General features: G+C 54.1%; 1 protein-coding gene across 1 annotated transcript in view; it reads left to right on the forward strand.

Moving 5' to 3' along the window:
• PLXNA4 (plexin A4) overlaps positions 1-14,504 on the forward strand; it is a 447,305-nt gene that overhangs the window by 404,285 nt on the left and 28,516 nt on the right. Inside the window, exons 23-25 of the mRNA XM_036863673.1 lie at positions 1,682-1,748; positions 2,636-2,782; positions 7,288-7,447. Coding sequence (XP_036719568.1) covers positions 1,682-1,748; positions 2,636-2,782; positions 7,288-7,447 — 374 coding nt within the window. The remainder of the gene's footprint in view (positions 1-1,681; positions 1,749-2,635; positions 2,783-7,287; positions 7,448-14,504) is intronic.

Raw genomic sequence — 14,504 nt, forward strand, 5'->3', positions numbered from 1 at the left:
CGCTGCCATTCAAATTGTTCATGTACTTGAAGGCCATTTCTTCTCCAGGCTGTTATTCCAAATGCCTTTAGCCTTCGAAGAGATGAAGTTGGAAAACTCCCCCATCAGGCCATTACAATCCAACCCTCTGCCTGAACCACCCCATTTACCGTCTGCCTCTGCCTGTCCCCCGCCTTCCATCCTTGGTCTCTGAGCCTGAGGCAGGGCCTCCTGCTTGGTCCAGTGAGTAGACTTGGCTTTCTGAAGTGTTTACTTCAGGCTTTTTCCTGGTGCAGTGGGCATTGGCCTGCGCAGCTGCAAAAGGCTGCTACACATAGGAGCAATCATACGGCTTTGGAAACAGCAAGGTAGATCATTTTGATTTTCGTTTTACTTTCCCCATGCAGACACCCACCGGCATAATTCTAGGGTTGCCACCACCTGCCAGAACTCCCACCGAGAGTTTCCTGGCGTGGTCTCGCTCTGTTTCTGTGTGTCCCCTCCTCTGGTCTTCCGTTTGCTCTCTCCCAGTTGCCCTCTCTCCCTTCTGCTCTCCTCCGTCTCCTTTTCTTCTTCTTGCCCTTGGCTGCCCCCCTCCTTTCAATAGTCTTCCTTCTTTTCTCTTCTCAGCTTCATTTTGTGCTGGCAGCTGACCAGCTACATTGGGATTTTAGTTATTAGTATCTTCTGGCACTGCCACTTTCAACTCTATCCAGACATACCTGGATGGGTGCTTTCTCTTGGAGCTGGCCACACTCTTACTGCAAGTTTGAATGTAGTTTTTTTCTAAATGCATGCAACCAAAAGTGTCCTTTGGTTCGTAATGCTGCTGTGGTGTTTTCACTTCCAAAGTAAAAGAATAAATGGGTTTGGGTAGCAGCATGAAAGATGCAAATTAGACTCAAGAATGAACTCCCTATCATTGCAAATAAAACACTAGAAAGTTTCCCAGGAGAAGTTCCAAAGTGCGTGGAAGCCTTTTAAATAGGGCAATTAGGGCATCTATTGGAATGAGCTGGGTATCCAGCTCCATGTTACTACCTACTCTGGGAGTCTTTAGCTTAGGGGATGGGCTCAGTCTAGTCTATCTGGCCTTTTTCCATGACCCTCTTCCCCTGCCACCTTCTTTTCTATCCCTTGCCAAATGAGTATCTCCCAGATTTTTTTTCTTTTCTTTTCTTACCCCAAGGAACACACCTATCCTATAAAGTTCTCTAAGGCTATCACCAATGTGGTAGCTATGAGCCACATGTGACTATTTAAATCTAAGTTAATTTAAAGTAAATAAAATAAAAAATTCATCTCCTCAGAGGCACTAGCCGCATTTCAAGTGCTCAGTAGGCATCTGTGGCTGGTGGCTACCATGTTGGACAGCACAAAGTGCTACTGGACTATTTCATCAACCCCGAAAGTACTCTTGGACAATCAGACAGTGCTGCTCTAACGCATTCTCACAGAAACTCACCCGGGAGCCTGTGCACAGAAGGTCATCTCCCCGCTTGGTAGGCAAAGCTTGTCTTACCATTATGGCATGTCTAGGAGTCCAAGGAACTCAGGTATCCCTTAGGGTCTTAAGATTTGGCCTGAAAGCCTGAAGCAGCAAGAGCCATGCAGATCCCCCCTGCCCTCCCAGCCCCTGAGGTCTGACCAGCTGCCTCTGTCTTTGTCTTGCTCTGCTGGGTCCCTCTGTGACTGGTGCCAGGACTGAGTCGGTGGCTGAGAAGATGTTGACCAATTGGTTTACCTTCCTGCTCTACAAGTTCCTCAAGGTATGATTGGGTTCTGGGGGATCTCTGGGCCTGCCTCAGTTTCCCCACCAGCCTGGGAATGAACCAGCATCCCCCCTATTCCCTCCACGGCCCCCAAGTCCACAGATGCTGGGGCCTAGCTCCTAGAACCCCGCCAAGAAGTGTTGTTTCCCTTGTCATGGAGGGGAGAGGCTCCTGACCATCTCAGGAGACAGAGACCCACGGTCAGGCCTGGCTTGAGAGGCACGGTCCCCACAGGCCGCTTTCTCACAGGTGAGGGGAGATGAGCCTCTGAGAAGACCCTGCATTCCCATTTCAAGCTGAACACAAGTCACCCCTTTTTTCCCTCTTGCTCTCCTCCTGCCCCTCCGGCCCCAGACTTATTGAGGCTGATGAGGGTCCTGGGCAGGTACAGGAGCGCGTGTGGCAGCAGATAAGCCGAGGACATGCCTGGGAGGTGGAAGAGCTGCTTGGCCTCCAATTACTAACTTGTTTTCTAAGGAGTTCACGCCACCGAGGACTGACCTCTGTCTCTCTTTTTTTATATATATATCTTTATTGGAGTATAATTGCTTTACAATGTCGTGTTAGTTTCTGCTGTACAACAAAGTGAATCAGCTATACGTATACATATATCCCCATATCCCCTCCCTCTGTCTCTTGATGGGGCTGCAGAGAAAGCAGGGTGGAGTGAGGGTGGGGAGAGGGGCAGAGAGGGGGACGGGGGGCAGGGAAGATGAAAAGAGAGCTCAAGAATGGCAGTGGGAAGGAGCGGGATGGGAGCAGGAGAAGAGAATTAAAACCGAGGCGTGGAAAGCAGCCCTTCAGAGAGGCAGAGGCTGGGGGAGGCCGGGCTCCGCACACCTGGGGCCCAGGGTCCACCCAACACGGCTCTTCTCCGTGTCCAGGAGTGTGCCGGGGAGCCCCTCTTCTCCCTGTTCTGCGCCATCAAGCAGCAGATGGAGAAGGGGCCCATTGACGCCATCACGGGCGAGGCCCGCTACTCTCTCAGCGAGGACAAGCTCATTCGCCAGCAGATCGACTACAAAACCCTGGTAAGCCAGCCTCCCAGCTCCTCCCCATGGCTCTGGTAGGTGGGTTCTGGCCCTGCGCAGCCCCTGCCCAGCCGAAGGGATGGTAGAAATGCTGACAGCCATCCTAACGCCTCTTTAACAGCACTGCTGTCTCAACCACCTGTCTGGGTGCCCACTGCACGGGGCCAGCCTGGTGTTCCATCTGTGCCGGTCACCCCGACTTCCTTGTCCTAACGTGCCAGGGCACCTGGATTTGAGGACCGGTGGCTCAGACACACCTGAGCCACAGCAAGAGACGGGTGTGCTTTCAGGCCAGTGCACTGGATCGTGGGGCAGTAACCCCTTGCCGACAGCTGGCTGACTGACCCCAGGGAATGAGCTCCTTCTCAGCAGTTCTCCCAGCGGAGGACCCACACTTTGCAGGCCAGTTCCAAGCAGGCAGCATGTAGAGCACGAAAGAGGGGCAGCCAGAAATGATTGCTCGTGGTTCTGAAGCCCGCACCTGCGTGACCCGAGCTGTAGGATGGGAGGCCAGGCTGGCCTAGCGGTTTAAGGTGTTTGTCCAGGGAACAGGGGGATCCCCTCAGTCAAGGTCACACTCCCTTTCCTGCCAGTAACAGTCATCCTAGGAGGCGGCAAAGCTCAGCATTTAGGAGCACGGGGTTTTGGGATCGGGCAGAGCTGGATTGGAGCTATGACTCCTTCTGACCAGCTGGGGGATTGGGGGCTTAATCTCTCCAAGTTTGGGTTTTGTTTTTTTAATCTGAAAAAAAAACAGGGATAATAATAAAAGAGGGATGATGACAGCATGCACCTCCCAAAGGTGTCCAGAAGATGGAGTGGGATCTGGCGTGCAAAGCCATGAGCCCAGGGTCAGCCCAGTGCTGGCTTACGGGGGCTCTGCTTCCTCTTTCCCGCCATGACTGTCCGCTGGTGCCCACTGTCTCTCCAGGCGGGGGAGCTCACTCTTGGGCTTTTTTTGGAGACAGTTGTGATCTCCCACCAGGTCTTTTCCAGGAAAGAGAAGAGGAGGTAGAAGAAAGGAGTGCAAAAACAAGATAAAAGATAAATGTGGAGGGTGGTACGTGGGTGGAGCCCAAGAATGGAGGTGGAAGAGACAGCAATGGTGTTAAAGAGGACAGAGAGTAGATGGGAGGTAAAATGCAGTCATTGGGAAGTGAGACACACGACAGGCCGAGGCATGGCAGAGCCGGGCAGGGGCCGCGAGCCGAGGATGAATCCCAGACCCCGAGGCCAGCTGGGGAGACATCCCTGCCACTCTGAATAAAGCCAGTCCTGCTGGCTGGGCGTGACGCGACCGTGATGCACCTGTCCCACTCCATCCTCGGAGGGCCCTGGGAATCCCAGCAGGCATCTCAGCAGATTTGTCGGGATTGGCTCAGTTGACGAGGCTTTGAGGCAGCAGGGTGAAGTGAGGGCCCTGCTTCTTTGCAGTCATGGTCTGCTCCAGAGGAGAAAGTTAGAGGCTCTGATTAAAATGGGAAAGGAAAAAAAAAAAAAACCTTCCAAAAATAGAGACCTGAATAGATTTCTTAATGAGCTAGAACTACTGTTGAAATGTCTCCTGCCTGGGCTCTTCCTCTCCTTTTCTTTCCCATCTCATCAGCGGCTCCCCAGTATTGAATCCAACACAGTTGTAATAACACTCTGTCCCCACATTGCAGCATCCTTTATTCCAGAGGCCAAACTACTGTTAGCACACCCAGCCTGGTTGCAGATGACTTCAAGAGAATGTGAGGAAATCGGAGTGGGTCAGGGACACGCATCCCTTTGAGGTGGAAAGAGGTGGGGAAGAGGCACCGTGAGGAAAGGGGAAGGAAATTACAGTTGTCTTGCTCGGAGAAGAAATGGCTGCGGGGAGGTTTCATAGCCATCCTCAGGCCTGTGAAAGGAGACCCCCCCCCCCCACAACGTGGAAGGGAGAGCAGCCCGGTGGTGGTGAGGCGGGGCCAGGAAGAAAGTGTGTTAGCAGCAGACAGGGCTGCCCCGAGACTCCAAGATGAAGGGGTCAGAAAAAGACAGGATGGCCTGGAATTCAGCACTGGCTAGAGGAGCCCAGGGTGCTTTGGGTCAACTGATGGTAACCTTGTGCTGGGCGGAAAGGGTAACCACAAAGAGTGAGGCAGGTGCTGAGAGGCTCGGCCAGCGTCACTTGACAGTCAGATGCACCACCTATGTGCTGAGTGATGAATTAGATTGACCTTGGACTAGCATGGCCTAGGGCCCTGCTGCTGGGAGGGCCCAAGGGCATAACCTGGGAGCCTGCTACAGTGCTAGGTGCTCACCTGCGAGCCTGCCTGAATGCAGAGTCTCAGACCCCATCCTCGACCTCCTGAGTCAGAATGTGCGTTTTCACAAAACCCCTTAGTGATTCTATTCACAGGAAAGTTTGAGAAGCACTGACCTAGCAGGACAAACCCCAGGCAGTTGCTCTGAAAGAGCCAAGAGATGTGGGCGTGGGGCTGGGGAAGGGAACTTCCAGGTGGAGCCGGGGCTTGGCCAGCGGCCCGGGAACCCTGTCCCTCCGTGGGACCGCTGCTGCTTCTCTGGATGCCCTGAAGCATCCGCAGAGTTGTTCTCAGGGGGCCACCGTGAACCCCAGGACCAAGCAGAAACGTCAGGGGGGCATACTCAGGTGGCAGCCCCCGCTTCATGGTCTCACAGCCCAGAAGAAGCTGTGATACTGCCTGGGGGAGGCCAGGCTCCACCACCACTGGCCCAGAGCTCAGGACCCCAGGGCAGCACCGAGTGCTAGGCTGTGCTTGGCCACGGAGGGGGCTGGGAGGGGTCCCGGAAGGCTCTTAGGAGGCGGGGAATGGCTGGGAGAGGGCACGCAGGAGGAGCACGTGGTCCAGAGTTCCTTCCAGCATTGTTTTCGGTTTAAAACATTTTGAGGGTGAGAGTTCGGTTTTATAGATTTAGGAGGTTTTCTTCTTCTTAATGGAATGAGCATGTTCCCATGGGAGCTCACAGCAGTCTGGTCGCTAATGAAAGGCAGGCGTCCAGGGGCCAGGGTTCTGATTGCCGCCACGTGGAGCAGGAGCGGGTGGGGGTGGGAGGAAGGCTGTTGTCTGAATCTGCAGACCAGACGTACAGTTGGGAAATGGTTGGCGGGGGAGGCGGTGCAATGAAGGTTCTGAGAAGGGAGCGCACGGAGGGCGCAGGCAGCAGGGTCGGACAGGGGCTGCAGAACCTGGCACGGCGCGGCCACGTGGCAGCACCTGGCACCTACCCGGATCCACTCTGGTCCACCCAAGGATCCCACAGTCTCACCACGGAGAGAGAGCCCACGCTGAGGACGGCAAGAGAAGCAAAGCTGTTAGAAATGGCCCAGAACTTTTTTTTTTTTAATATATTTATTTATTTTTGGCTGCGTTGGGTCCTCGCTGCTGCACAGGGGCTTTCTTTTCAGTCGCGGTGAGCGGGGGCTGCTCTTCGTTGCGGTGCGCGGGCTTCTCACTGCGCTGGCTTCTGTGGTTGCGGAGAACGGGCTCTAGGCGCGCGGGCTTCAGTAGTTGTGGCGCGTGGGCTCAGTAGTTGTGGCTCGCGGGCTCTAGAGCGCAGGCTCAGTAGTTGTGGCGCACGGGCTTAGCTGCTCCGCGGCATGCGGGATCTTCCCAGACCAGGTCTGGAACCCGTGTCCCCTGCATTGGCAGGCGGATTCTTAACCACTGCGCCACCAGGGAAGCCCTGGTCCAGAACTTTTTAAAGGAAAAAATATAGTTTGGTGCATTAGGCAGAGTCTTAACTTATCTGACTAGTTCCAAAAAGAGAAATGGAGGTCCTGAGCCAGGGTGGCCTCTTCCCCTAATACCAGGTTTCAGGTTCAGAGCCAGGAAGGGCTCTCAGGTGGCCTGAACTTGCAGTTTCTAAAGGGCACCTTTTTATTTTTAAAGAACACGCCAAGCTTCTTACAGATTCTCCAACCTCCGATCAGCCCAGAACCCTCACAAAAATCGAAGCACATGAAATCTTTGGAGAAAGGAGCCAGATTCCCATTAGTGTGGGTGTGTGTATGGGACAGAGTGACGAGAAAGACAGACCGACACACAGGGACGGGGGTGGGGGGTTTCAGAGGTGGGCGAGGGTCTGGGTGTGCTGCTGAGATGGTGCCTAGTGAGTGTGTGTGTGTGTGTGTGAGAGAGAGAGAAAGAGAGAGGTGGCAGGGGGACATGCAGTAGTGTCCATTCTCTGACACATTGCCCCTCACTGCCCCCTCCTGCTTGGACATTGTTCCCTTTGATAAATCAGGATTTTAATGGAGTCTCTTGTGAAGAGGAGTGAAGTATGCAGCTCCTACTCCTGCAGTGATGCTGAAGCTGTGCCACTTTCCTGCTGCTTGTGGGGACAGGAAGGGTAGAGGGCTTGGCTGGGGTCGCCCCACCCCTGTCCAGTCCAACCTGCCGAGGCGGAGCCAGTCAGGATAGGACTCCGGGATGCGGCTGGCATTCCCAGGGCTGTCCATGCTGCCCTCCCCACTCGCCTCCTCTCCCCACTGCCCGCAGGTCCTGAGTTGTGTCAACCCAGACAATGCCAACAGCCCTGAGGTCCCAGTGAAGATCCTCAACTGCGACACCATTACTCAGGTCAAGGAGAAGATTCTGGACGCCATCTTCAAGAATGTGCCCTGCTCCCACCGGCCCAAGGCTGCAGACATGGACCTGGGTGAGTAGGCCGCCCACCCAGGGGGCTGTGCTGTGACTGGCTGGAAGCCTCTCTTACTGACCAGTGGAGCCAGGGTGCAGGGAGCAGGCGTGCACGGCCCCCAGGAGCCCAGGAGGTGCGCCTTCATGGCCACTTAGTGAGCACTAAGCAGAGAGGGGACCACGGGTCTGCTGGTGATCTGACTGCCTCTGGGATCTTTTGAGTAACCGAGGGGTGGGAGTGGAGGTGTCACATCGGCAGTGAAGAGGATTTAGTCTGAATCTGTGTGGCCCAAGGTCTTGCCACTACCTGCGTTGTGCCCCAAGGCCCTTCCCTTCGCCTCTGTTCTGTGCCTCTAATTTTTGCTGACTACCGAAGGCATGAGGGATCTGGGTCAGTGATGGAGGATGGAGAGAAAGGATAGAGGAAAATGAGCTATGACAGCCTACTGGGGAGCAGGATGACATTTTATTTGAATGTTCCACGAATAGATCGCATAGCCTGTATAAACAAGGGCATGCCACTTAGGGCCAGCTGTACTTGGATCCAGTTATGGCTCGCCTGAGTGTTTAATAAGATCTCGTCCTGGGGAAATCCTAGTGGGGAGCCCCAAGCTCCAAAGAGGCCAGGGCTGAAGGGAGGCAGTTTGGCATTGTGGATCAGCATCAAACATGCCTGGGTTTGAGTCCTGGTTCCACCAAGTCCTAGCTGTGTGACCTTGGGCTAGTTACTTAACCTTTCTGTGCCTTAGTTTCCTTGCCTATAAAATGGAGATTAATAATAGTGCCTGCCTCACTGTAAGAATGAAAGGAGATGATGCATGTAAAAGCCTCTAATGCACTGTCTGGGCCATAGTACACACTCAGTATTGGCTGCTGCTGTTACTGATTATGAAGATAATAGTGGTAAGGAAACGGTATGTGTGTGTTTGTTGGTCCTGGGCCTGGAGGAAAAGGTGTTTATGTGTGTATGTGGTTGGGTCTGGAGATTGGTGGAAACATAGAGGTGGGAGGACCTCCAGAGGCCCCTAATCCATCCATCTGGCCTCTCTAAGCTGGCTTCAGCTAAGCCATCCAAGACAGATGGGCATCTGTGCTATTTTCTAAACTCCACAGGGAATTTGATCCCCTCCCAGTGCCTCGCCCCACCTGCCCCCAAATTCTGATGCCTAAAGACTCAGGATCAGGAATTTCTGCTCATGCACCTCAATTCTTACTGCTTCCCTTCCCCCATCTCCTCCTGGCTGGCTGTTGGCGGGATGTGTTTGGCCCTGTGCCTGGAGCTCCATGGCCCCAGGGAGAGAGACTGGCTGAGCATGTGCTCCCTTCACTTTGGAGGTGTCTCTGTGTACGGAGGAAGCATCTGTGAGAGTCTGCGGGGGTGGGGGTTTTGGGCGAGTGTGTCCATGTGTGTCCTGGGCACTGGTCCCTAGAGTTGGAGTGGGCATTTGTGTCTGTATGTGGGTGATTCTGCTGCCATGAAGGTCCCACAGACTGATGGAGCTGAGGGCTCGCTTATAGAACCAGTGCAAGAGAAAACAGTTCCTGGGAAGGAAGACCCCTGTGTTCCCCACCCCCGAACAGTTAAGTGGGCTGCTCCATAATGGGTCTCCCAGGGAGAGCTGAGTTCACTAGGGTAACCAGGTAGCACTCACCATGACTTTTGTTCATCTGTGGGAGCCATGGCAGGGTCCACCCTCGGCTTTTCAAAGTCCTTATCTGCAAAATGGGTGGGTGGGAGGAGAGCCCCGGCCTAGCGGGGCCAAGAGGAGGAGCTTTTATAAGAACCTGTATCTTTATGCCGAAGGTGTTTGGAAAGCTTGTGCCAGAGCACAGCGAGAGCTCACGGGTGCGGGTGCATGTAGAATTGTGTGCTTCTGGTGCTTGGGAATGGGGTGACCTCCCATGGGGGAGAGAGACCATGTCATGGCTGGTGGATGCTGCTCAAGACCAGCCCTCCCCACCTGGAAGCCACACACACCCAGAGCTTGGGAGGGGAAGGGGCTGCTTTTTAGCTTTAGAACATTTGCTGAGTTCTAGCCCAGCAAAGCATCATTAATGAAAGGATGTGATGCGCCTGGAGTGGAGGCAGCAGCATCCAAAGCAGCCACGGCCACTTCCTGCCGTCCACCTCCTGCTGTCCACTTCCTGCCGTCCACTTCCTGCCATCCACTTCCTATCCACCTCCTGCCGTCCACTTCCTGCCGTCCACTTCCTGCCATCCACTTCCTATCCACCTCCTGCCGTCCACTTCCTGTCGTCCACTTCGTGCCATCCACTTCCTATCCACCTCCTGCCGTCCACTTCCTGCCGTCCACTTCCTATCCACCTCCTGCCGTCCACTTCCTGCTGTCCACCTCCTGCCGTCCACTTCCTACCATCCACTTCCTACCATCCACTTCCTGCCGTCCACTCTCTGCCGTCCACCTCCTGCCGTCCACCTCCTGCCGTCCACTTCCTACCATCCACTTCCTACCATCCACTTCCTGCCACCCACCTCCTGCCATCCACTTCCTATCCACCTCCTGCCGTCCACTTCCTGTCGTCCACTTCGTGCCATCCACTTCCTATCCACCTCCTGCCGTCCACTTCCTGTCGTCCACTTCGTGCCATCCACTTCCTATCCACCTCCTGCTGTCCACTTCCTATCCACCTCCTACCGTCCACTTCCTACCGTCCACTTCCTGCTGTCCACTTCCTACCGTCCACTTCCTATCCACCTCCTGCTGTCCACTTCCTATCCACCTCCTACCGTCCACTTCCTACCATCCACTTCCTGCTGTCCACTTCCTACCGTCCACTTCCTGCTGTCCACTTCCTACCGTCCACTTCCTGTTGTCCACTTCCTGCCGTCCACCTCCTGCTGTCCACTTCCTACCATCCACTTCCTGCCGTCCACTCTCTGCCGTCCACCTCCTGCCGTCCACTTCCTGCTGTCCACTTCCTGCCATCCACTTCCTGCTGTCCACCATGAGTGAAGGAAGCCTGAGGGCTGAGCAGCAACCAGGACCCGCCTGAGAGTTGCTACTCTCTCAAGCTAGAGGATGCTCAGGCCAGGGGCCGGGCCTCCAGTGACACAGTGCTCGCCAGGTCCCAAGAGGGCAAAGGGCCTACCTTTCCCATCATAGGAGCTGCTGGGGAGGATGGAGGGGCCACCCTGGAGGCACAAGGCCTCACAGCAGGGAGAGTAAAGGGGAGAAGCCAAAGAAAGGAGGCAGTTTGAGTCTCAGGGCCCCAAAGGGGAGTCATACTGAACTTCTCACAAAGGCCTCCCATGATGGGTGCTCTTCTGAGAAATTTCCTTCTTTTCTATTAAGTCCAGGGTCTGGAGCTGCTCCCAAAACTCTGGTCTTCTTTCTACCAAAGCCAGATAACAAAGAAAATGGGGCCTCCTCAGAGACCCAAATGCTTCTTCCACAAGATTTGATTTGACTCAGTTGCATGGCCCCCAAGGAGAGAGAGAGGCAAGGCGAGTTTTTCCCATCATGTAGGTGAAAGTGCTTTGAAAGCAGTTTACAAATATAAGGTGTGATTATAATCAAAAATTAATCTATGCCAAAGGGACACATAGCACATAGGCACAGAGAAGACTCTGAGCCACATGCGTTGACAGAGGCAAGACAGCCAAGCATCCCCCCTCCACTTCACTTCCCCCCCATGCCTCCTCCTCCCGTAGCTGAGGGCATTGGGCAAAGACTGCCTTCCCCCTCCTGATGCCCAGCCCCTGGCAAGGCGAGGACATCTGTCCCAGGCCAGCTCAGAAAGAAGCAAAGGCATTTTAAGCTGCCTCTGTTATTGCCCCAAGTAAATCCAGCTCCAACCCCTCCCACTGCCTTTCATCATCTGTGGTGCCTGGCCTGGCCTAGCCCCTCATTCCCAATACTTCTATTCATTGCTCCTCTGACTGAAGCTCTCCCACGCCACCCCCTCCACCCCTTCACCTGCTTTTCCAGGCATTAAGGAGCCAAGATGGGGAGCTGTATTAGCCAGGGTTCTCCAGAGAAACAGAACCAATAGGATATGTTTACATAGAGAAAGATTTATTTGAAGGAATTGGCTCATGCAATTATGGAGGACTTAATTAATAATAGACTAGGAGGAGTCTGTTTGGCTGCCATAACAGAATACCATAGACTGGCTGGCTTATAAACAACAGAAACTTATTTCTCACAGCTCTGGAGGCTGAGAAGTCCAAGATCAAGGTGTCGGCAGATTCAGTGTCTGGCGAGAGCCCACTTCCTGGTTCATAGATGGCCGTCCTCTTGCTGGGACCATACATGGCAGAAAGAGGGCAAGGGAGCTCTCTGGGGTCCTTTTATAAGGGCACTAATCCCATTCATGAGGGCTCCACCCTCATGACCTAATCACCTTCCAAAGGCCCCCACCTCCAAAGGCCATCATATTGGGGGTTAGGATTCAACATGTGAATTTTGGAGGGGACACAAACATTCAGTGTCTAGCATGGAGGCTGGCATGTCCAAAATCTACAGGGTAGGCCAGCAGGCTGGAGACACAGGGAAGAGCCACGTTGCAGTTCAAGTCCAAAGGCAGCTGCTGCAGAACTCCCTCTTGCTCAGGGGAGGGCAATCTTTTGTTTTACCCAGGCCTTCACCTAATTAGATGAGGTCCACCTACATTATGGAGGGCAATTCGCTTTACTCAAAGCCCATCCATTTAAATATTAATGTCATCCAAAAATACCCTCATGGAAACATCCAGAATAACTTTTGACCACCTATCTGGGCACTGTGGCCCAGACAAGTTCACACATAAAACTAAGCATTGTAAGAGCCAAAGTGAAGGACACAGAACTTGCCTTTCTTTCAGTCTGTTGGAATCTAGGGAAGGACGATATCCCAGGCAGGAGTTAGGGACTGTGCTGGGGCAGGTGGGCCTTGGGAGCTTTCAAAGCACAGTGCCAGGGGCTCCCTGCTCTGCTATATGTGAGGCTGTCCTCACCAAGCTGATGCCCCTTTCCACCCACAGGTATCGGGTAAGCTGATGCCCCTTTCCATGCACAGGTATCGGGTATAGGTACCCCCTTACACCACCAAACTCTTCAACCAACATATCGTAAGAGCCTGCCCTGGGGCAAGACCAACATGACTAGGAGTTCCTCATTGCTTCGCACAGTAGCAGGAGGCTGGGCACTTCTCTTTCTGAGCCAAGGGACTCTTTGTTTCCTCCCTTCACTCCCCAGAGGAAATAACTGATGCCATTCTGTTCTACTGCACAGAAGACTCTGCAGCTCAGAGAGGCACAGAGCCTGGGCCCTGGTCACACAGCAGGGAGGTAGAGAGAACATCCATTCCCTTCCCACGCAGGCTCCTCCACAGGCCGTGACCTCCAGAGATTCCTCTGGTTTAAAGCAAATGCCCCATCAATAGCCCCGGAACTCCGCCATCCCGTCTGTCTGAAAGGGTATATTTTTTCAAATAAGTAATTCCTGTATGCAATAAAAAGATACACTATCTTCTGAGTGAAATATAAAGAGTTCACAGCAGCTGTCGCCCCAGTTTGCATTTTCCACTGCACCTGATGGGAAGGACAGATAAAGATAATGGGATTTTTTTTCTTTTTTATTTCACCTCCCTCTCTCTCTGGAAGGTGGGATTGTAACAAATTGGATTGTGAGTGTGTCTGTCCTTTGTGCTTGGAGCCTGGAGCAGGGCACAGGGCTGCGGGCAGAGCTTCGAGGGAGGTCAGAGCCAGCAATTTTCCCTAGATGCCTTGCATATGAATACCTGGGTCACCTTTCCTACCTAGGTCACCTTTCTTCCGTCCCACCGCCCACCCCCTGCCTCTTGAACTCTTCTTTGACACAGCACAGCATGGCACACCGCCCTGGAGCGCCACCAGAGCCTCCGCATTATTCCATATTCAAGAATATCCACTAAGCTCTAGCTTACCTCTCTTAAATCGAGTAGCAGAGCACAGTCTGCTTTTTCCTTTAGCTCTCCAGACTTCCCTGAATAGCGACAACTAGCCGGTGCACAGCTCTTTACAGTTTACAACGACCCAAGGCTTTGAAAGCAGACAGCACCGTTCAATTTAGGAATTTCTTCTTTTAAGCACCACGTTTCCTACTTCGATTATTTTATATTTTAGAACTTGCTCTCACCATAAAATTATACCTTTTTTAAATAAATCACATTTAGGTGGTCCCCCCTCCCATTCCTGAGTCCGTTTCCCGCCTGTCTGCAGTGACACTGAGTCTGTCCCGGCGCTTCTCTGATGCCGCTCCCGCACTTGGGAGCGGCAGGGTGCCGAGGGTGTCTGGGCTCTGTCTCCTCGGGGCTCACCTGCCGACAGGTGTGCGGCGGTAGAGTCGTGTCTCCTCCTCCGGGCTTCTGCTCGGGACCCTGGTTTGGGAGGTCCAGAGGACCCCGTGCAGGCTGGTGAGACTCTGCTCAGCGCCCCGCGGGGAGGAATGGGGGCCCGGGGTGGGAGGGCAGACGGCTGGCTCTGAAATTGGTTCCTTGTGGGTCAGGAGGGTTGACTCGGCCGGTTCTCACCAGCCTGGTGGGCGCCTCCTTCCCCCCTCACCCCTCCAGGTCAGTCCCTCCTAAAGCTTCCTTTGATGGGTCTCAGGAGAGATGCTGATAGAAAGACTGGACTGGGGGCGGGGCGGGCAGGGGTTGGTTGCTGCAGAGCTTTAAGTGTCCTCAGCCTGGGGTGAGATGCTATACTTGTGTGTGTGCGTGTATGTGTGCATATGTGTGTGTACGCATGCATGTGTGTGCCCGTGCACCCACCTGCATATGCACACACCACGAGGGTCAGAGCTGGTGAGGCGCCATGCTCCCCAGGGAGGGTTTGCCTCTCTGAGTGGCACCTGCTGGTGGGTAGGGGACCCTCCAGGAGCCGGACCAGCAATGTGCTGGGTGCCAGTGTCTCCTTCCAGGGTTGGCCTGCAGATAAACCCCTCCCTCCTGTTCCCCCAGACACCTCACAAAATTGGGGGCACACCATGGTGCTCCCACCTGCTCCTCCCCGAGAATCTCCAGGAACCATCCTATCTCCTGAGCATCCCTGAAATCTGCGCCCCGCCCCCTTCTGCCTTGGCCAAGGGCAGCCGT

The sequence above is a fragment of the Balaenoptera musculus genome, chromosome 9 (assembly GCF_009873245.2).
Source record: "Balaenoptera musculus isolate JJ_BM4_2016_0621 chromosome 9, mBalMus1.pri.v3, whole genome shotgun sequence".
Classification (NCBI taxonomy): Eukaryota; Metazoa; Chordata; class Mammalia; order Artiodactyla; family Balaenopteridae; genus Balaenoptera; species Balaenoptera musculus.